This window comes from Jaculus jaculus, chromosome 1, assembly GCF_020740685.1.
Source record: "Jaculus jaculus isolate mJacJac1 chromosome 1, mJacJac1.mat.Y.cur, whole genome shotgun sequence".
NCBI classification, from domain to species: Eukaryota; Metazoa; Chordata; class Mammalia; order Rodentia; family Dipodidae; genus Jaculus; species Jaculus jaculus.
In genome coordinates, this window is record NC_059102.1 from 43,221,308 (window position 1) to 43,245,043 (window position 23,736).

Sequence of the window (23,736 nt, forward strand, 5' to 3'; positions counted from 1 at the left end):
CATCATCATCTTCCACTTCAAAATAAATTCAAGGCTAGTGTGACTACATGAATCCCTGTCTCACAAAAATTTCCCGTTTTGGATTTAAGTCTACAAAAGCTGTTTGGGGGCTGGAGAGATGACTTAATGGTTAAGGCACTTGTCTGTGAAGCCTAAGAACCCAGGTTCGATTCCCCAGTACCCACATAAGCCAGCTGCACAAGGTGACACATGCATCTGGAGTTCCTTTGTTGTGGCCAGAGGCCCTGGTGCGCCCATTCTCTATCTGCCTTTCTCTCTCTTAAGAAATTTTTTTTTAAATATATAAATATATATTTGTGTGTGTGTATGTTTTTTTTTTGAGGTAGGGTCCTACTCTAGCTCAGGCTGACCTGTAATTCAGTAACTAGTCTCAGGGTGGCCTCGAACTCGCAGCGATCCTCCTACCACTGCCTCCCGAGTGCTGGGATTAAAGCCGTGTGCTCCAACACGCGGCTGGCTATAAATACGTATCTTAAAAAACTTGTTTTGCTGATACCTATCTCATCTTCTCCTTCCTCCTTGAGGGCTTGCTAGCTTCCCCAGAGACGGAGATTTGCTCCTGTGACTGGAGATCGGAATCCTCCCTGCTACCCGCGTGGGTAGGTACCCCGCGCCTCCGCGGGTGCGCTGCAGGCGGTGCACGCTCCGTCCGCGCTCTGGAGGGAGCCCGCGGGCCGCGAGGACTTTGTTCCTTTCCCACACCTGCTGCACGGCCGCGTGCTCCCGCCGCCGGCCGGCTGCCCCAGGAAGCACGCGGGCCCTCGCCGTCCTCGGGGTCGCCGCACTCCGCAGTCACACACGCACGCCCGCAGCCCTCACGGGGGCGGGGTGGGGCGGGGTGGGGGGGTCGCCGCGGTGCAGCCCAGCTCGGCAGGAAGCTCGCGGGCCAGCGCGCCGGCTCCCACCTGCCCGCCGGCGGGCCGCCGCGGCGCTCGTGCCCTGGGGCTCGGGCTCCACGTAGGAGCCGGCGCCCGGGCCTTCCTCGCCGCCGCCCAGAGGCGGCGCAGCGCGGCGGGCGGAGCATGCGCAGTGCGCAGGGCCGGCTCCCAGCGCCAAAAGGAAGCGTCCGCGGCGATCCGGGCGTCGGCGCTGGGGTATGCGGTACCGGCTAGCGTGGCTGCTGCACCCCGCGCTGCCCAGCACCTTGCGCTCCATCCTCAGCGCCCGCCTGCGGCCCCCGGAGCGTCTGTGTGGGTAAGCGAACCGAGCGCGCGGGTCCCCGGGGGTTTGGCTGTGGGGCTTGCAAAGTGGTGATTCAGCACTTCGGGGAGCCGCCACCGCCGCCCCTCACGCCGCGGGGTCCCGCCCGCCTGGCGCGCGGACGTCCGCGCCGAGGCCGCCGCAGGGCCGGGAAGGGAGGCTCGTCCGCCCGCCCGCGGCCTGGCCTGGCGGCGAGCGGGCGGACGGGGCACGGTGACCGCGGGACGGCGGCGGGGCCGCTGCGGCAAGTGCAGGGCCGCGGGGCCGCTCCCGTCCCCCCCCGCTCCGCCGGCTGCCCACGCCGTGAGCGGCCGACCCCCCGACGCGGAGACCGCTTCTCGCCGTGCTTGCGCGCTCTCCCGCGGCCCCGGGCTTCCAGGACGAGGGACGTGCCCCGCGAGGGGAAGTCTGAAAACTTTGCCTGCCTCCGCCGTAGTGAGCAGACCGTGTTGGGGTTCTCGGCCGGGGGGGGGGAGAAACTTGGGAGGGCCCAAACGTGCCTTGGGACAGTCCTTCATAGCAACTCCCCTGTTTCACACCTCCAACAACCACGGCCCAGGGAGATGAGTTCTCCCTCCATTTGCAGTGGAGGTAGCCAAAGCGGGGGTTTAGGACGCAGGTGTTTTTTGATGTCCAGTAGCATGCTTCCTCTACTGCTGCTCCGTGTGTACTACAGAATTTCGGTCTTGTTAGTGAAGGGCCAGAACGCTCTGTCGTGCGTGAAGATAGATGGGCAGTGTTATCTTGACTTGCTTAGATCATGATTTGAGCACCTCCCGACTTTAGTAATATTTAGGACCTACTGAATGCATAATACCGATGGGCGTTGTGTAAGTATGTAATTCTGCTTTCCAAAGAACTGTGACTTGGTTGGAGCCGGTTGATACTGCCAGTTAATAAAAGATGAGTTTGACAATGGGCAGTGTGTGCTTTAGGAGCCCAGGGAGAGGCAGAGGCGGGTTAAGGGATTTAGGCTGGCCTTTGAAGGAACGGCAGAAGTGATGGAGTCTAGGCATAATTCACCTGTGTGTGCTGGTGGTTTTGAGAGGCTAGTGAGCCGATTAGTTTAACTGAAGATTTTAGAGAATTTCCCTGTGGGAATTAGAAAGACACAAGTCCTATATACCGCTTCCTGTGCCTTGAGTTTTCCTCGGTTATTTTGCCTAATTATACACTTGAATAATAGTACTAGAGAGAGTGTTGTTAAGAGTGTTGTACTGGAGCTGGGTTTAGTGGTACAGGCCTCTTATGTCAGCTGCTTGGGAAGTTCAGGCAGGCAGATCACAAGTTCAAGGCCTGCAGACTGAGTTTAAGTTCCAGGCCAGCCCGAGTCTAAAAATAAAAAGAGGGCTAAAATGTAGCCCAGTGGTGGAGTGTTTGTCTAGCATATGGCAAGGCGCTGGCTAGACTCAAGTCTCCAGTAACACACTGAATAACAAAACAAAACCAAAAAATTGAACTGGGGTAATCCAAACAAACTGGCAGGCTCTGATGGCTCTGTGTAGGGCATAAGGGAGTAGAGACCTGCCTGTTAGGATTTAGCCTTTACTGCTTGGATTATGAAGGTGGTGGTGAGTCTAAGAGGGACTAATGCAAATGAGAAATTTATAGAACCTTTCCCCCTCCATTTTATTTATTTATTTGAGAGAGAAAGAGAGAAAGAATGGGCACTCCAGGGCCTCTAGCCACTGCAGATGCACTCCAGCTGCATGCGCCATCTTGTGCATCTGGGTTACCTGCGTTCTGAGGAATTGAATGGAGGCCCTTTAGCTTTGCAGGTAAGCATTTAACCGCTAAGCCATCTCTCCAGCCCCTTTCCCCCTCCTTTTATTTTCCATTACACCACACAATCTACTACAGAGAGAAAAAAAAATAACCCTAGGAGTAGAGAAGGGGGTGTGAACATAGGATCTTCTGATCAGTGCTCTCCTTTGTTTTACATTCATTACTGACAGGCTAGTCTTGGGCTATATTGTCTCCAGTATACAGAATCTGTAAGTTTTTAAAATTTTATTTTATTTTTTTAATTTGTGTGTGAGAGGGAAGCAGAGAGAGAGGCAGATATAGAGAGAATAGTCACACCAAGGCTTCCAGGCACTCCAGACGCATGTGCCACCTTGTGCATCTGGCTCAGGTGGGTCCTGGGGAATCTAACCTGGTTCCTTTGGCTTTGCAAGCAAGCAACTTAACGGCTACTGAGGAATTGAATCTAGGTCCTTTGGCTTTCTGAACAAGCACCTTAACCGCTAAGTCATCTCTCCAGCCCCTGCCTCTAGTTTAAAAGAATATGTCTGCTTAGGTTTCTTTCTTTTCTTTTCTTTTTTAAATACTTTATTTATTTGACAGAGACAAAGAAGGAGAGAGAGGGGGAGAATGGGCATGCCAGGCCCTTTAGCTACTGAAACAAACCCCATATGCATGCACCACTTTGTACATCTGGCTTTATGTGGGCACTAGGGAATTGAACCTGCTTCCTAGGCATTGCAGCAAGTGCCTTAATTGCTGAGCCATTTCTCCAGCCCTTGTTTTTTTTTTTTTTTTTTTATATTTTGTTTATTTATTTATTTGAGAGACAGAGGAAGAGGCAGAGAGAAAGAGAGGATGGGCGCGCCAGGGCCTCCAGCCACTGCAAACGAACTCTAGATGCATGTACCCCCTTGTGCATCTGGTTTATTTGGGTCCTGGGGAATTGAAACAGGGTCCTTAGGCTTTGCAGGCAAATGCCTTAATTGCTAAGCCATCTCCCCAGCCCCCCCCCTTTTTTTTTTCCCGAGGTAGGGTCTCTATCTCAGGCTGACCTGGAATTCACTATGTAGTCTCAGGGTGGCCTCAAACTCATGGCAGTCTTCTTACCTCTGCCTCCCAAGTGCTGGGATTAAAAGCATGCGCCACCACACCCAGGTTGTTTTTGTTTTTGGAGACAAGATCTTGCTAGGTGGCCCGGCTATCCTTGATCATGGAATCCTACTTCAGCTTCCCAAATTCAGAGATTATAAACATATACTCTAGCTTTCAACAATTTTATTTTATTTTTAATTTTTTAAATTTTTATTTATTTATTTGAGAGAGAGAGAGAGAATGGGTGTGCCAGGGCTTCCAGCCACTACAAACAAACTCTAGACGTGTGCATCCCCTTGTGCATCTAGCTAATGTGGGTCCTGGGGAAATGAGCCACGAACTGGGGTCCTTAGGCTTCACAGGCAAGCACTTAACTGCCAAGCCCTCTCTCCAGCCCTTTACTTTATTTTTGCAACAAGTTGTCACTATGCAGCTCAGACTGGCCTGCAATTGTGGATTCTCTTGCCTCAGCCTTCTAAGTGTTGGGATTATAGATATGGACCATCACATCCAAATTCCAGAATTTTTTATTTAGTGCTTTCTAAAAAAATTATTTGCAAGCAGAGAGAGAGAGAGAGAGAAAGAGGAAGTGAGCAAGAGAATGGGCATGCTAGGGTTTTCAGCCACTGCAAACGAACTCTAGATGCATGTGCCACTTTGTGCATCTGGCTTTCTGTGGGTACTGAGGAATCACAGCTAGGTTGTCAGGCTTTGCAGGCAAACACCTTAAGTGCTGAGCTCTCTCCATCCCTAGTTTTTTTTTTTTTTTTTGAGACAGGGTCTCATGTATGATTGGTTGGCCTTAAACGTGGTATGTCATACGTGGTATGTCATTTGAGGATGACCTTGATCTTCTGATTCTCCTTCCTGAGTTCTGGGAATTCAGGAATGTGACCCAGACCCTGATTTATGGGGTGCTTGGGATCAAATTGAGGCTTTGTGCATGATGGGCAGTTCCCAACTGAGCAACATTTTCCACTCCGGTTTGTTCATTGAAAGGGTCTCAAACATACCAAATTGCCTTGGCAAAGCTAGAACTTGGAACTGTTAGAAACTTGCCTCAGATTTGTCTTCCTGCCTTTGCCGGTTGTTGCTGTCCGGTTCGTTTTGCTGTTAGAAATCACCCAACCAAGAGTAGCTTCTGGGAAAAAGAGATTTATTTTGGCTTACAGGCTCGAGGGGAAGCTCCACGATGGCAGGGGAAATCGATGGCATGAGCAGAGGGTGGACATCACCCCCTGGCCAACATAAGGTGGGACACAGCAACAGGAGGGTGTGCCAAACATTGGCATGGGGAAACTGGCTATAAAGCCCATAAGCCCGCCTCCAACAATACACTCCCTCCAGGAGGCATTAATTCCCAAATATCCATCAGCTGGGAACCTAGCATTCAGAACACCTAAGTTTATGGGGGACACCTGAATCAAACCACCACACTGGTGTTGCAGGTGTGCATAGTCATGTCCAACTAGAACTTTTAGTTTTAAAGAGAACATGTATTTTAAGTCCCCCTCCCCCCAAGGTAAGGGTCTTGCTGTAGCACAGGCTGACCTGGAATTCATTATGTAGTCTCCATGATGAGTAGACATCACCTCCTGGCCAATATCAGATGGACAGCAGCCACAGGAGAGTATACCAAACACTGCCAAGAGGAAGCTGGCTACAACACCCATAAACCCGCCCCCAACAATACACTGCCTCCAGGAGGCATTAATTCCCAAATTGCTATCAGCCGAGGACCTAGCATTCAGAACATCTAAGTTTATGGGGACATCTGAATCAAACCACCATAAGTAGTTTCCCATTCAGTTGTACTGGATAAATTGGGACTATGTGGATGGAATATATGAACTAGAAATACCTAGTTCTTGGCTCGTAACATGGCATCATTCATCTTCCTTTGCAGTGGACACTTCCTTTCATTTCTTTATTCCACAGACTTCAGAAACAAGAGTGTACCATGTGGGACTAATTGACTTTTAAGCTATTGAGCCGATAAGGCTGGGGATATAGCTCTGGTAGAGTGTTTGCCTAGAATGCATATAAGGTTCTGGAAAAAAGATTTAGACTTACTTCTGTACAGCAAAGGAAATAAAGTAACTTGAGTGAAGAGCCAAGTTATAGAATGGGAGAAAGTCTTTTTTTTTTTTGTAACTCTTATTCATTTTAATTTATACCCAATATATATATTTATGGAGAATGGGAGAAAATTTTAACGGCTATTTATCTGACACATGATTAACACGTAGACTATACAAAGAACTAAAAAAAAAAAAAATAACAAAAAAGTGAACAACCCAGTCAATTAATTATCCAATGAAATAAACAGCTTTCAAAAGATGAAATACTAATGGCTAATAAACATATGAAAAAATGTTTAACTTTACTAGCCCAGAGGAATGCAAATCAAAACTATATTAAGATTCCATCTCACCCTAGTCAGAATGTTACTCATTAAGAAAACACAATTGTGGCTCCAGTGTGTACAAAGGGAACTCTCACACACTGTTGGTGGGAAGGTAAACTAGTTTAGCCTCTGGGAAAATCACTGTGGGGGTTTCTTTTATATTTTAATTTAATTTAATTTATTTACTTATATATTCTTTTTTGTTTGTTTGTTTTCCTAGGTAGGTTCTCACTTTTTAGCCCATGCTGACCTGGAATTCACTGTGTAGTCTCAGGCTGGACTCAAACTCATGGTGATCCTCCTACCTCTGCCTCCCAAGTGCTGGGATTAAAGGTGTGTGCTACCACACTGGCTTTATTTATTTTTTATTTTAGAGACAGAGTGAGAGAGAGAGAGAGAATTGGTGCACTGGGGCCTGCAATTGAACTCCAGACCCTTGTGCTTGCCTCACGTGTGTCTGGCTTATGTGGGATCTGGAGAATTGAATATGGGTTCTTAGGCTTTGCAGGCAGTAGTACCTTAACTGCTAACCATCTCTCCAGCCCTAGTTTAATTTTTTTGTTTTAAGAACCTCCCAATAGGGCCCTATTGGGAGGTTCTTAAAACAAAAAAATTAAACTAGGGCTGGAGAGATGGCTTAGCAGTTAAGCACTTGCCTGTGAAGCCTAAGGACCTCGGTTCAAGGCCTGATTCCCCAGGACCCATGTTAGCCAGATGCATAAGGGGGCGCACATGTCTGAAGTTTGTTTGCCATGGCTGGAAGCCCTGGCGTGCGCCCCCCCCCCCCCCCCCCCCGTTCTCGCTCTCTGCCTCTTTCTCTCTCTGTCTGTTGCTCTCAAATAAATAAATAAAAATTTAAAAAATATTAAACTAAAAATAGATCTACCAATATACCACTCCTGGTTACCTAGTCAAAGGATTCCAAGTCAGCACGTCACAGCGGTATTTGGACACCAATGCTTATTAAAGTACTGTTCATTATTGCTAAAGTATGAAACCAACCTAGGTTCCAACAACAGAGGATGGATAAGGGAAATGTGATATATACACACAATGGAATGTTTTTCATCCATAAAGAAGAATCAAGTTGTAGAAAAATGGATGCAACTGGATATAATCATGCTAACTGAATCACCCAGTTTCAGAAAAACAAGTAATGCATATTTTTTCTCATTTTCAGTTCTTAGATTTTATTTAGTTCCATTAAGTCATTTATTTTATATAAAATGAATGTAGAAAAAAGTTGTCTAGAATAAGGGGATCAAAAGGGAGGATGGAGGGGAAAGGAAAGGGATCTATACAAACATATTTGCCTGTATGAGAATTTTGAGAAGAAAACTTGGGCTGGAGAGATGGCTTAGTGGTTAAGGCATTTGCCTGCAAAGCCTAAGGACCCAGGTTTGATTCTCCAGGTCCCACATAAGCCAGATACACAAGGTGGCGCATGCATCTGGAGTAAAAAAAAAAATAAATAAACATACACAAACTATTTTAGAAAAAAGCCTTTTAGTAGTTTCAAGGACAGGATACCCCTGAATATCTTTAGCATCAGCTCAAATAAGAAAAAGTTACCTCTCAATAGTTAGTGTTAAACCTAGGGTTATGGCTTAGTGTATAAAGTGCTTGCCCCTGAAGCCAGAGTCCCCAATTCAACCAGTTCAGATCTCCAGACCTCATGGAAGCTGGAAATTGGCAGTTTTCTGTAATCCCACCAGCATGCTGATGGTGAGATGAGAGGCAGAGACAGGAGAATTTCCTTGAAGCTTGTTGACCAATTAGCCTAGTGAATGCAGCACTGAACAAACATGAAAAAAAAAAAAAATATATATATATATATATACATATATATATATATACACACACACATACATACATACATATATATACACACATATATATGTGTGTGCACGTGTGTATGCATATATATATATATATATATATATACACCAACCAACAAATAAATAAATAGTTTTTAGAAAATTATTTTCTTTTTGTTTTTCCGAGGTAAGGTCTCACTCTAGCCCAGGCTGATCTGGAATTCACTCTGTAGTCTCAGGGTGGCCTTGAACTCACAGTGATTCTCCTGCCTCTGCCTCCCGGGTGCTGGGAAGGATAAAGGTGTGTGCCACCACACCCAGCTAGAAAATTCTTGTAAAGTTAAACGCTTTTAAAAAGAAAAACAAGTTTTCATTCTGGATATGACATGGTAGTATATTGCTTGTAATTCTAGCACTTGAGTGGCTGAAGCAAGAGGACTGGGAGTTTGAGGCCAGCTTGGGTCTACATAATGAAATCCTATCTTAAAAGAAAAAAAAATAATAAAGACTTTCATTCTTCCCACAGAACTGTTTATCTTTTCTTTTTTGCCTGTTAAAAGTCTAACTGAAGCTGGGCATAGTCAGCCTAGACTAGAGTGAGACACTACCTTGAAAAAAAAAACAAAAGAAAAGAAAAATGTAATTGGAGTGCTGGAGAGATGGCTGAGTGATTAAGGTGCTTATCTGCAAAGCCTAATGCCCAGGTGCAATTCCCTAGCACCCATGTGAAGCCAGATGCACAAAGTAGCGCATGCACTTGGAGTTCACTAGGTGTAGGCCCCGGTGCACTCATTCTCTCTTCTATCTCTCTCTCCTTACGAATACATAAATAATTATAATTTTTAAACTGTAACGGGGGGGGGGGTGGAGAAATGGCTTAGCAGTTAAGGCACTTGCTTGTGAAGCCTAAGGACCCAGGTTTGAATCCCTAGTATCCATATAGGCCAGATGGACAAGGTGGCACATGCATCTGGAGTTTACAGTGATTGGAGGCCCTGGTGTGCCCATTTTCTCTCTATGTATTTGCTTTTCTGTCTCTCAAATAAATAAATATTGGGGGGGGGGAAGAGCCAGAGCCAGGCATGGTGGCAAAGCCTTTAATCCCAGCACTTGGGAGGTAGAGGTAGGTGGATCATCATGAGTTTGAGGCCACTCTGAGACTACATAGTGAATTCCAGGTCAATCTGGGCTAAAGACCCCTACCTCACCAAAAAAAAAAAAAAAAAAAAAAAAAAAAGACTTGCTTAACTTATAAAGAAACGGATGTTTTAAAAATATCTGTGTTTGGTTTTTCTAGGTAGGGTTTCACTCTAGTCCAGGCTGACCTGGAATTCACTGTGTAGTCTCAGGGTGGCTTTGAACTCACTCACGGTGATCCTCCTACCTCTGCCTCCCAGGTGCTGGAATTAAAGGCATGCACCACCATGCCCTGCTTAAAAAATATTTCTTATTTGACAATGTATTTTGGAGTCAGACCTGCTGTCATTCTATGAGGCTGGTCATGTATTTTCATTATATTCACTCTCTATTACTTTTCCTTACCCCTTTCCCACTCCAGCTGAACACTTCTTCCCAACTAGTCCCCTTCTGTTTTCATATAAAATGGGTAGTTTAAAAATTTTTTAATTTATTGATTTTTTTTTTTTTTTTGTTTTTTCAAGGTAGGGTCTCACTCTAGTCCAGGCTGACCTGGAAAGCTTTATTTTTTTAAATAAAATGTTTGCACACGTAGACCCTCCTCCCCTCCTCCAGTTCTGCTGAGGGTCTTTGATATTCACTGTGGGACCAAGAGGCCTCTGCCCGTCTCAGCGGGGATGGAAACATGGTCTTTCCCCACTCACCCTGAGGCTCTTACAATCTTTCTGCCCCTCTTCTGAGCCTTGGTGGGCAAGATAGAGATCTGATTTAGTGTTGCTTTCTCTGTAGACTCTGGATCTCTGTTTGTTTTTTTTTTTTTTCAAGGTAGAGTCTCACTCCAGTCCAGGCTGACCTGGAATTCACTGTGTAGTCTCAGGGTGGCCTTGAACTCATGGTGATCCTCCTACTTCTGCCTCCTGAGTGCTGGGATTAAAGGCGTGCACCACCATGCCCGGCTTGGATCTCTGTTTTTATGAAATTTGAATGACCACAGTGTTTGTCGCCGTTTCCCTGGGGTTTGTTTTCAGGCTGGCCATAAGAGCAGTATTCCTGTCATTGCTTCTGGGCCTAGGTAGATGAGGTGGAGGTGACCCATCTCATGGTAAGCAGTTGGCTCTCTTTCTCTTTTTAATTTATTTGACAGAGAGAGAGGAGGGAGAGAGAGAGAATGGGTGCTTGAGAACCTCCAGCCACTGCAAGTGAACTCCAGATGCATGTGCCCCCTTGTGCATTTGGCTTATGTGGGTCCTGGGGAATCAAACCTGGGTCCTTGGGCTTTGCAGGCAAGTGTCTTAACTGCTAAGCCATCTCTCCAACCCAGCTCGCTCTTCTTGATGTATTGATGTATCCTGTTCTTGTCTGTATTCTCCATCTGTAAAATAGAACAAGTTCTTTGACCAAAAGTGAGAACAGTTTGAATAAAAGGTGATAAGCCTGGTTATTGGAAAGATATATTGATGTGTATATTGGATTCTTCTTACAGAGCAGTGGAGGTTCTCTCTGGAGCCTATTGCTTTCATGTCCTAGGGAATCTGGCTTGGTTCCCGGAGCCAGTTATGGGTTCACCCCCACTGAGTGGGTCTCATGTCCAACCCATGAGCAGTTGGTTACCTGCATTGGCCATGTGCCACTATTGTACAAGTGGATACTTGCTCAGTCGGTTGATTTTGTAAATAGCAGGATCTGCTGCTTAATCAATTAGTTGGCAACAGTCATTTTCCAGCTACTCTCACAGCACGTCCTAGCACGTTGAGGGCTATCTGGAAGGGTACTGGATTATTCCCTCGGTTCCAGCACGATCTCTTAATGTCCTATGGCTGCATAGTGTGGTTTCTTCAGCAATAAGCACTTACCTTTTAGCTTTTGCAGGTAACCGAGGGGAGGGGTTTAGGAGAGATACACAAAACCAATGGCAACATGAATCAATCACGTAGAAATCTTCTTTGCTCTACACATCATTACCCAATCTTTAGGGTCTTCTGTACTGTACTCATTTATTTATGTGTCTTATCCAGTTACATTGCTTTAAATTCTGTCTGTGCTTTGCCCAATATGTAGCCACTAGTCACATGTATTTATTGAAGTGATTTAAAATTAAAATGAACTAAAATCAGCAGTTCTCAGTCACTGTAGCCACATTTCAAGAGACATCTGGCTAAGTGGCTACTATATGAGACAATGCAAATACAAAGCTATCCATCATTAAAGAGTCAAAGAGATAGGCCTGATTAATATTGTGACAAGTTCCAAATATCAGTCTGTAGCCAAACCTCTCCCTTGAAGTTGAGGTGTGAATAACTTCCCATTCAGCTCTTTCCTTGGATGTTCAATGTAGTTAGATTTGTTGCTTAGCAGGCATGAGGTCCAGGGCCTGGAGTGGGGAGTGGGGAAGAAAAGAGAGGAAGAAAGGGAGGGAAAGAAAAGTAAGAAGGGAGAGAGAGACCTCAAATAGAGCTAGGTGCAGTGGCACTCACCTGTAGTTCCAGGTCCTGGGAAGGCTGTAGCAGAAGAATTGCTTGAGTTCAGGAATACACATACACAAAGCAACAACAGCTCAAAAGAATACGTGTAAATGACAAGGATGAGGAGACTGTCAGTGGACGAGGTGAAGGATTTCACAGCTTCTGATAACTGGTTGGGCGGAGGGGTGGGGCTCTAGGTCTTGAGAATTAATGACTAAGATGAGTGCTGACGTGAGCCTAGGCTGGGAGAGGCAGCCAGGGTAGAGAAGGCTTGGGAGATTCAGCTGCAGACTGGGAATGAGTCCAGTCACATGAGATGTTGGTCCTGCCTGGCAGGCAGGTGGCTGATTTTCCACAGGCATGCCAAGAGAACAGGTTGGTCAGGTACAGAAGTGGGGCACGGTGGCACAGTCTTGTAGGCACTTGAGCAGGCTGTTACCTTCCGGAAGTTGGATGACATGGGACCTCTTAGAGTAGTGGATGTGTTGAGCAGTCCTTAATCATCCAGAAGGGAAAATAAAACAATGGTCTACTTCATAGATTAATAGCTCAAGGAAAAAGGGGTTTAGTTAGAAGATCAGCATTGGGTTAATGAGTCCTGAGCTGCTACTAGCTAGCTACTTTCCTCTGCTTAAGGATAGGAAGTAGATTTACACCATAAAGCAAGCCTGACGTGTGGTGGAGGCAAAATAAATTAGCTGTAAGAATGCTGGGGAGACAGCTCAGTGGTTAAAGGCACTTGTTTGCAAAGCCTGCCAGGCGAGGTTCTATTCCCCAGTACCATGGGAAGCCAGCAGCAGAAAGTGGTGCATGTGTCTGGAGCTGTTGCAGTGGCAAGACACCCTGGTGCATCCATTTCTGTCTCAAGAAAATCAGTAAAAAGATTTAGCTGTAAGGCTCTCCCATTGGTAATGTTAATCATAAAAGGTTTATTAGCAAGCCAGACATCATGGTGCACACCTGTAATCCTGGCACTTGGGAGGCAGGAGGATCAGGAATTAGATCATCTTTGTACTAGAAGATTTTGTTTTTGAAAGAGTCATGCTATGTCACCTTGCCTGGGCTGGTACTCGCTGTGTAGTTCCGTGCTGGCCTCTGGTTTGTAGCAATCCTCCTGACTCATCCTCCTGGGTGCTGGGATTACAGGTGTAGCCTGTTTTAGATTTCCAGCCGTGTTCAGAGTTCTAGGAAGAGGCGAGGCCCAGGTGTTCTGTTGATGCTGATTTCTGAATCATACAGTTGCTATTTGGCCAGTTGCTTTTCTGCCACCTCTTTTGTAGCTCAGATTCCAGGTGTTGAAATGTTTTTAGATCTGTGGGGTGCCAAGATATTCTGTCTCTGAAATTCCCATGCATACAGTTGGTCTGAGGGATCACAGTTTTGAATTTATCTCTATTTTTCTTCTCTTTTCCTTATTTTTTTAATTTTTATTTTATTATTATTATTATTAATTTATTTATTTATTTATTTTTGGCTTTTCGAGGTAGGGTTTCACTCTAGTCCAGGCTGACCTGGAATTCACTATGTAGTCTTAGGCTGTCCTCGAACTCATGGTGATCCTCCTACCTCTGCCTCCTGAGTGCTGGGATTAAAGACATGCGCCACCACGGACAGCTTAAATTTATGTCTTAATCTGGTCGTTATCTTCTTTACTGTGCTCCTCTATACAGAAGCAGATAGTTCGTTAGGACTGGTCAAGGAATCGGGCCATATCTGTGGGAGTGGGAGGATGAGAGACAGTCTTCTTTACTTGATTACAATTACAAGGATGCCTATAAATTTCAGGCTTGGTGGAGTTGGGTCTTAGAATCTGATGCTTCACGGCAGGATAGGCTTTGGGGGAAGCTAGATCCACATTTTTTTTTAATATAGTTTCAGATATTTTTTAAATTAATTAATTAATATTTATTTATTTGAAAGCGACAGACACAGAGAGAAAGGCAGACGGAGGGAGAGAGAGAGAATGGGCGCGCCAGGGCTTCCAGCCTCTGCAAACGAACTCCAGACTCGTGCGCCCCCTTGTGCATCTGGCTAATGTGGGACCTGGGGAACTGAGCCTCGAACCGGGGTCCTTAGGCTTCACAGGCAAGTGCTTAACCGCTAAGCCATCTCTCCAGCCCTAGATCCAACATTCTTATTGTTCAATTGGAGGAAGGGAAAATTGAAAGGTGGATCATACTAATGGACAGAGCTTTACAATATTTTTAAATACTTATTTATACATTTATTACAAAGAGAGAGAGAAAATGGGTGTGCCAGGACTTCTAGCCACTGCAAATGAACTCCAGACACATGAGCCACCTTGTACATCTGGCTTACATGGGTACTGGGGAATCGAACTGGGTCCTATGGTTTTGCTGGCAAGCGCCTTAACTGCTGAACCATGTCTCCAATTGGAGGGCTTATTTATTTTAAAATATTTTTATTTATTTATTTGAGAAAGAAAGGGGGGGGAGAATGGGCCAATAATAAAATAATAAAATGTGACTATTGAAATAATAATTCCAACTCCTACATGGAAGCCAGTAGGCTTCTTGCTGAGTCCTAGCTGGCCAAAGACAGGTTGCCAAACTTTAGCTAGGCTCAGGAAGTTCCACTAGGGCCTCGCGTCAAGGCCTCTCAAGGCCCAACACAGAGGGGATCAGGAGAAAGGGGTGGGTGGCGGCACTGAAAAAGAATGGGGCTTTTTCCCATCTGTTTTTCTAACCCTGCCCTCAGGACTGGGCCACTTGAGTGGGGCAGTGGATTTCAGCTCAGCTAACACTGAGAATTGTAAGAACTACGAACAAAATTCTATTAAGTTTTGTGTCTTAAAAAAGAATTAGCATTGTTGTCTTTAGTGGTTATATCCTTTTAGTCTTCTTAGAGGAGAATAGTTCCAAAGTCTCCACTTGCTTTATATGACTTTGTCTCTTAGAAGTTAGTTTGTAGACTGTCCCTCGCTTGAATTTGAATGATTATTCTTCATGATTAAATGCAGGTTTCCTACCTTTGGCAAGACGATCACAGAGATCTATATTCTTAGGTCCTAGCAATTCAGTTTTCACCGTCTTTCTTTACCGGTCTTTACTTGGATCAATTTAAGGTAGTTCATTCTAGCTCTCTACTCTCATTATTTTTCCCTTTATTTTTGTTAAATGATTTATTTTTATTTATTTATTTGAGACGCAGAGAGAGTGGTGGGGAGAGAGAAAGAGAATGGGCATGCCAGGGACTCTAGCCACGGCAAACAAACTCCAGATGTATGTGCCACCATATGCATCTGGCTTATATGGGGCCTGGAAAATCGAACATGGATTCTTGGGCTTCGCTGGCAAGCACCTTAACCGCTAAGCCATTTCTCCAGTCTTATTTTCCCTGTTATCATAAGGATCTCTTTTTGGTGGTGGCAGGGAGTACTTCTAAAGTGTGTGTGTGTGTTTTTTAAGGCAGGGTCTCACTCCAGCCCAGACTGACCTGGAACTCACTCTAGTTTAGGCTAGCCTCAAACTCAAACTCATAGTGCTCTTCCTACCTCATTCTCCCAGGTGCTTGGGATTAAAGGCATGTGCCACCATGCTAGGCTTTTATGTGTAATATTTCTTATCAAACTCTTTGTTCAGTTTGTATCCTACTTTGTAGTTCAGGGTCACCTGGAACTCAGTATTGTAGCCCAGAAGTGCCATGAATTTGTGATCCTCCTGTCTCAATCTCCCACGGACTGGGATTATAAACATGTACCACCACCCTTGGTTTTGTCCATTTTATCTTTTAGTGTAAATTTATGATATATTGCTTTATGTACAAGTTTTGTTTTGTTTTGAGAGGGTTTATGAGTCCCAGGCTGTCCTTGAATTTGCCAGATGTCAGAGGATAACCTTGAACTCCTGATCCTTTTGTCTCCTGAGTACTGGGATCACAGGCATGTGCCACCATACCTGGTTGACTAGTTTTTTGGTTTTTTTGACTAGTTTTTTCAAAAAGTATTTTTATTTACTTATGAGAGGGAGGGGGAGGAACAGGCCAGAACTTCTTACCACTCCATGTAAACTCCAGACACATATGTCATTTTGTGCATCTGGCTTTATGAATAGGTACTGGAGAATTGAACCTGGCCTTGCAGGCTTTGCTGATAAGTGCCTTTAACTGCTGAGCCATCTCTCCATCTCTAGTTGACTAGTTTTAATTCATTACTATCATTATTTGTTCTAATGCTTAAGTTGTTTCAAATATGGGCATTGGGAGAGTTTTTTTGTGTGTGTGTGTGTGGGGGGGGGTAGGGTCTTGTTCTAGTCTAGGCTGACCTGGAATTCACTATGTAATCTCAGGCTGGCCTTGATATGTCAGTCATACTCCTACTTCAGCCTCCCTAGGGCAGGGATTAAAGGTGTGTGCCACCATGCCCCGCACATTGGGATTTTTTTTTAATACTAGCTTTTCTGTCCATTTAATGGCTAATCATTCTTTCAGCACTTTATTTTTGGCACTCCAAATGTTCTGGCTTATCTTGTGTTTTCCTGCCCTAATTATGACATCAACCATTTCTCCTAAGAGCTGTGGTTGCTTTTCTTTCTTTATTTATTTTTAAATATTTTATTTAGTTGCAATGGGGAGGAAGAGAGAGAGAAAGAATGTCAGGGTTTGTTCCTACTGCAAACAAACTCTAGACACATGCACTACTTTGTGAGTCTGGCTTTAGGTAGGTGCTGGCCATCAGGCTTTGCGAGCAAGTACCTTTAACTACTGAACCATCTCTCTAACCTCTATGGTTGCTTTTAGTGCAGAACACAATTTAGAAAACAAACAAGTCCTTGGCGCTAGATGTATCCATTGCTCTTTAGGGAGGAAGGGAAGGATATAGTGGACAGAGCTAGGAAATATGTTTATACAAACCAATAGGTACTTTATATGACTATGAATGCATGTATTCATGCATGCTTATTCATGTATATATTCCTGACCATACATATAAACACATTCATGCAAACACATTTGTAAGTGTATGTTTCTGTATCTGCCTATATATTGAAAACTTTGAACTTGGCATGGTGGCAAACACCTGTAATCCCAGCACTCAGGAGATAGAGGCAGGAGGATTAGAAGTTCAAGGTTACCCTCAGATTACATAGTGTGTTCAAGGCCTGCTTGGACTACATGAGACTCTGCCCCACAAAAGCAAGCAAACAAACAAACAAAAACTCAAAACAGATGACAAGTTCTCACAGCTTCAGTTTCAATCTAAAACTGCAAGGTCAATTTTAGCTTTTGAAATATGGCATTGCAAGAAAAGATTGAACCAATGCAAGATGTAAACCAAACAGGACAAACATCAAATCCTGTATCTCTAATCAATGATGCAGTTTCTGAGGTTACAGTTTTGCCCCTCCAGCCAGGCTGCTCACAGTCCAAGGGAAACTCCTTCCCAAATCAGTTGCTCTCTTTGGCAGCCAGTCCTATAGTCCTGGCTGGGGTCTCCATAGTTTATCCTTGGCTCTATTGGGCCTCCAAGTTCATCCTCTGCTCTACTGGGCCTCCACACAGGAATTTCCAACAAGCTTGCTTTACAATGCCCATGGCCAATATACCTCAAAAACAAAATAAATTTCATTGCAAATACAATGATCCTTTCTTTCGTACTATCAGATGGACTACTAAATTTGTTAATCCAGTGGGGAGTAAAGTCAACTTTGAAGAGCAAGACACTCCTGCAGCATTCAGGCCCCTTACTTTCAAAAAGTCATCATGCTTTCTGCTGTCCTGGTGTAGAACAGCTGGCCCAATCTCACCAACAATTGTGGCTGAACGGACAGCAGTTTTGGCTGATTGTTTTTATTTATTTTTGTGCCATATCTTTCTGCTCACACCAGTCCATTTCCATGCAGTGCAACCTTGCTTAAGTTTCCAGGATATGGGAAGAGGTAGTAAGTCTATCAGACAAACTGCTTCTAGCCCAGTCTAGACAAAGTTTTTTCTTCCCCTTATAAGCCATACCTCACAGTTCACAGTTCTTTTTGTGTTTAGGTCTTTCAAGTCTGACCAGAATGGCCCATCAAACTCTGCCTTCAACAATGCAAGCCATTTCTTAGACCAAGTTTCCAATCAGTTCAAAAAGGCCCAGTGCTTGCCTGCAAAGCCTAAGGACCAGAGTTTGATTCCCTAATAACCACACAAAGAGGAACGTGCATATGGAGTTTGTTTGCAGTGGCTAGAGGCCCTGGTGAACCCATTCATAGTCTCTCTCTTTATCCTTCCAAATAAATTAAAATAATTTTTTTAAAGGCCACACATTCAGGTTTATATCAGCAACAAACTTCCACTTCACTGTTACCAGTTTTTCTTTTCTGGTTACTTTCATGTTGCTGGCACAATGCACCCCACCAAAAGCAGCAGATGGGAAGGAAGTTGTTTTGGCATACAGTCTCAAGGGGAAGCTCCATGATGGCAGGGGAAAGGATGGCGTGAGCAGAGGTTGGACATCACCTTTGCCATGACAGTTGGAAAGAACAGTAGGAGATTGAGCCAAACACTGGCAAGGGGAAGCTGGCTATCATCTCCATAAGTGCACCCCCAGCAACATACCTGCAGCAAGAAGGTTTCAATTCCCAAATTGCCATCTGCTGGGAACCAGGCCTTCCGAACACATGAGTTTATGGGGGATACCTAATTCAAACTATTACATTTTACCCCGGACCATTTTTGATGACCATGCATGATGTAAACTGCTATGCATTCAGTCCAACTTTGAAAGTCCCATAGTTTTTACCAATCCCAATACTGTTCAAACACCCCCAAAGTCCGGGTATCTAAACTGTGAACTATAAAACCAAAAGAACATACTTCTTGCCTGCTCGTGAGGACTGTGGTCCGCATTGCTCTCAACATACAACACTTTTATACCCTGCGGTACGGTGACCACTTTCTCATGGCTACTGCCATCTCCTTGCCTTTTTAAAAAATATTTTTATTTATTTAAGACAGAGAGGTTGGCGGGCCGTGGTGGCACATACCTTTAATCCCAGCATTTGTGAGGCAGAAGTAGGAAGATTGCCATGAGTTTGAGGCCACTCTGAGACTACATAGTGAATTCCAGGTCAGCCTGGGTTAGAGTGAGACCCTACCTTGAAAAACAAAACAAAACACAGAGAGGCAGATAGAGAGGAGGAGACAGCCACTGCAAACAAACTTCGGATGTTTGTGTTACCTTGTGCACCTCGCTTACATGGGTCCTGAGGAATTGAACCTGGGTTCTGATGACTTGAACCTTGGTCTTTTGGCTTTGCAGGCAAGTACCTTAACCACTAAGCCATCTCTGCAGTCCATATCCTTGCCTTTGAAGCCTTTGTTCAAGCTCTGTTACACCTTGCTGCCTGTTGAATGATGGATGGCCCTGTTTATTTGGTTTGAGCTGTGGCAGCCAGTCGGAGCTGTTCTTGCAGGTTCCTCTTGCAGATACACCCTCTTCCTCTACATAGGCTTTAATTATCATGCTAGGCCACAAGAGGCCTAAGAATGCTTTCCTTATTCCACTGAGGAGTATGGGTATTTGAAAACCTGAATCCTTTGTTTTAAGTGTCCTTGAAGTTTGTAGCTAGAGCGGAGTACAAGGCCTAACTGCTTTTCTTTCTTTCCTTTTTTTTGAGGTAGGGTTTCAGTCTAGCCCAGGGTGACCTGGAATTCATTATTGTAGTTTCAGGGTGTCCTTGAACTCACAGAGATATTCCTACCTCTGCCTCCTACCTCTGCCATGCAGTGCTGGGATTAAAGGTGTGCGCCATCACCCCCAACCAAGGCCTGTTTTTCTATGATGCCTACAAAATTCAGGGAACAGAGTGATGAGGAAGGGTACCGAGTCTCCTTATATTAGAAACCTTAGTATCTTGCCTTTTCCCTCAAGATATTCTGTTTGGTGGCTGTAAAATAAGGTGCTGTGACAAATGGGAACTTAAATATAGAGTGGTTCTCATCTTAAATTTGTAACTTAGGGAAAAAAATTGGTATATATTTTATTTATTCATTGAGAGAAGGAGGCAGATAGAGAATGGGCACACCAGGGCCTCTGTCTAATCACTACAGTTGACCTTTAGAAACATGTGCCACTTTGTGTATCTGGCTTATGTGGGTACTGGGGAATCAAATCTGGGTCCTTTGGCTTCACAGGCAAGTGCCTTAACTGATAAGCCATCTCTCTAGCCCTGCAAGCACCACTTTGTGCATCTGGCTTTACCTGGGTAGTAGGAAATTGGACCCAGGCCTGTAGGCTTTGCAAGCAGGTGCCTTTAACCGCTGAACCAGCCCTTATGCTTTTTGTTGTTGTTTTAAGGTAGGGTCTCACTCTAGCCCAGGCTGACTATGTAGTCTCAGGCTGGCCTTGAACTCACAGTGATCCTCCTACCTCTGCCTTCCGGGTGCTGGGATTAAAGGCATGAACTACCACGTCTAGTTTCCTTAATGCTTTTCAAAGACCCTTTAGCTTTAACTACCATAGATAACTTTGTTTCTTTATTAATTAGGTAGTTATAAAATGAAGGAAGCAAAAATAAATGCTTTTTTTTTTGTTTGTTTGTTTTTCAAGGTAGGGTCTCACTGTAGCTCAGGCTGACCTGGAATTCACTATGTAGTCTCAGGGTGGCCTTGAATTTAAGGTGATCCTCCTACCTTTCCCTCCCAATTGCTAGGATTAAAGGTGTGCACCACCACGCCCAGCATAACAAATGCTTTTAAACACCCAGGTACGAGAACTCTTACTTGATGGTTCTGAGATAAGGATGGAGGCTTTGGTGCATGCTGGGCAGATGCCCCACCCCTGAGCTTTATGTCTAGCCCTTGCTACACGGGAAAGCTTGAAATAGTCTTAATTTGTTTTGTTATGTTTTTTTCTGTCACTGTTTGCACGTTTCATGTCATAACTAAGAACTCATTGCCAAATCTAGAGTTCATAGGTTTTGCTGTTTGGTCTATCCCCCTGAATGATGATTCTTTTTTTCTTTTTTTTTTGAGTCAGAACTTTTTCTCTGCACTAAGGTTAAAAGAGGAAGTCAAATATCTTTTCCAGTACTGTATAATTTATAATTTTCTTTTTGATGTTTTGTTCCTTTATCTACTAGAACTTGCTTTTTTTTCTTTTTTAAAAAAATATTTACTGGGCTGGAGAGATGGCTTAGTGGTTAAATGCTTGCCTGTGAAGCCTAAAGGACCCTGGTTCGAGGCTCAGTTCCCCAGGACCCACGTTAGCAAGATGCACAAGGGGGCGCACACCTCTGGAGTTCGTTTGCAGTGGCTGGAAGCCCTGACGCACCCATCCCCTCTCTATCTGTCTCTTTCTCTCCCTCTCTCTCTGTCACTCTCAAATAAAGAAATAAAAATGACAAAAAATATCTTAAAAAAATATTTATTTATTTGAGAGAGAGGGACAGGGAGGCAGATAGAGAGTGGGTGAGTGTGCCAGGGCCTCTAGCCACCACAAACAAACTACTGATGCACATACCACCTTGTGCATCTTGGCTTATGTGGGTACTGGGGAATCAAACCTGGGTCCTTAGGCCTTGCAGGCAAGTACCTTAACCATTGAACCATCTCTCCAGCTCAAGAATAAATTCTCATGAGCCAAAATGCCAGTCAAGCCTGGTGGCTTATACTTTAATCCCAGCACATGGAAGGCTGAGGCGGGAGGATCTCTGAGTGTAAGGCCAACCTGGACTATAAAGTGAGTTCCTTGTCAACCTAGGATAAAGTGAGAACCTGATTCAAACAAAAGAACTGAAAAGCAAATATACTGGCATCATTCCTCAGAAAATAAACAGAACATAGTAAATGGGACTGGGGGAATGGCTCAGTGGCTAAAGGCACCTGCTTACAAAGCCTACCGGCCAAGGTTCAATTTCCCAGTATCCAGGTAAAGCCAGATGCATGAAGTGGTGCATGCATTTGGAATTTGCAGCAGCAAGAGGCCCTGGTGTGCCCATATTCACTCTCTCTGCCAACAAATCAATAAAAACATTTAAACAACACAAGAATATTTACATGTAATAAGGCACTATGTTATGTTAACATTAAATAAATACACTCGTAATGGTAGTGTGAGACCCTACCTCAAAAAAAAAAAAAAAAAAAGAAAAAGAAAAACCTGGGGGTACCCATAACATGCATGTTCCAGTGAAGAGTTTGCCAAGTATCTATCCTGGTCTATTATAGCTACTGAGCAAATGGGTTGGCATGAATGGTTATGTCCTTGATGTGCACATCATTCAGAGGTTGATATGTCTTCTCATTTACTGGTAACTTCTCCAATTCATCCAAATTCATCCAGACCATCTCCAATTCATCCAGACCGTCGATTACCTTTCTAAATACTGTGCATTTCATGTCCAAATGTGGCTGCTTGCCATAGCTGATAAAGAACTGAGATCCATTTGTATTTGGGCCATTATTAGCCATAGATGCAACACCTCGAACATCTCGCTTCAGATATTCACTGTATTCATCCTCAAACTTCTTGCCCCAGATACTGTTACCTCCTCTTCCAGTGCCTCACATGTTTTGGGTGTCCTCTCACAGAAGATTTCTATTTTGATATCTCCCACATTTGTATGCAATGTTACAGACATTTTTATTCTGTACAGTTTCAGGAAATACTATTTAGTTTTTCAAAGCCTTATGGAGCAAAGTTTGAAAACAAGTTTGTGTTCAGGCTCGGGGAGCACGGCCGCGGAGATCCAGTCGTAGACTCTGGCACCTTCAGGTTCCTAGAACTTGCTTTTTTACAGCAAGTTGAAATGCCACCTTGGACAAATACATTTTCATATGTATTTGAGTCTGATTCTGTTCTTTCTAGTCATTTCTATGGATCTACTTGTCTTGTGCTTCAGTGCCATTCTGATTTTGTATGTGTACACACATGTGTGCACTAGGGATCAAACTATTTATGGCCTTTTACATATGCTAGGTTCTGGTATTTTTTTTTAATTTTTATTTATTTATTTATTTGAGAGAGAGAGAGATACAGAAATAGGCAGGTAGACAGAGAGAATGGGCACGCCAGGGCTTCCAGCCACTGCAAACGAACTCCAGATGCTTGCACCCCCTTGTGCATCTGGCTAACGTGGGTCCTGGGGAGTCGAGCCTCGAACCGGGGTCCTTAGGCTTCACAGGCAAGTGCTTAACCGCTAAGCCATCTCTCCAGCCCGGTTCTGGTATGTTTTAATGTTGGGTAGATCTGCCCTCTGAAAGTTTTTCATTATTTTCCTAGATGGCATTGTGTTTAATTTTTTCATAAGTCTTATAAAAATTCACCAGCTTCATAAAACAGCTTTTTGGAAAGGCATTTTTTTTAAATTTGAGACAGAAAGAGAGAGAGAGAATGGGCATGCCAGGTCCTCTAGCTACTGCAAATGAACTCTAGATGCATGCATCACTTTGTACATCTGGCTTATGTGGGACCTGGAGAATCAAACCTGGATCCTTAGGCATCACAGGTGAGCGCCTTAACTGCTAAACCATCTCTCCAGCCCAAAAGTATTTTTTAAAGATGTTTATCCATTTGAGAGAGTGAGGGAGAGAGGAAGATAGACAGAATGGGTATACCAGGGCCTCTAGCCACTGTGAACAAACTCCAGATGCACCACCTTGTGTATCAGGTTTATGTTGGTACTGGGGAATCATACTTGGGTCCTTAGGCTTGGCAGGCAAGCACCTTAACTGCTAAGCCACCTCTCTGGCCCATTAAGCAGCTTTTTGGTTTTTGAGACAGACTTGTATGTAGCCTAGGTTGGCCTCAAACTTAGTATGTTAGCCAAGGGTAACCTTCAGTTTCTATTCCTATTGGCTCTACCTCTTTGTACTGGATTAGTAATGGATAGTGTCCAGCATAGATGTGTGG

General features: G+C 44.4%; 1 protein-coding gene and 1 pseudogene across 3 annotated transcripts in view; one reads left to right on the top strand and one right to left on the bottom strand.

The window, feature by feature from the left end:
- Positions 1–532: 532 nt before the first annotated feature.
- The window catches only part of Ide (insulin degrading enzyme), a 123,023-nt gene continuing 99,819 nt past the window's right edge, over positions 533–23,736 (top strand). For 2 of the 3 annotated variants that reach the window (XM_045153580.1, XM_045153587.1), the window contains exon 1: positions 1,105–1,215. In XM_045153580.1, the coding sequence (XP_045009515.1) occupies positions 1,118–1,215 (98 nt within the window). In that variant the 5' untranslated portion in view covers positions 1,105–1,117. Of the gene's footprint in view, positions 621–1,104; positions 1,216–23,736 lie in introns of those variants that run through there. The other variant, XM_045153594.1, reaches the window with a different exon arrangement.
- On the bottom strand, positions 21,994–22,465 carry LOC123461716 (annotated as a pseudogene).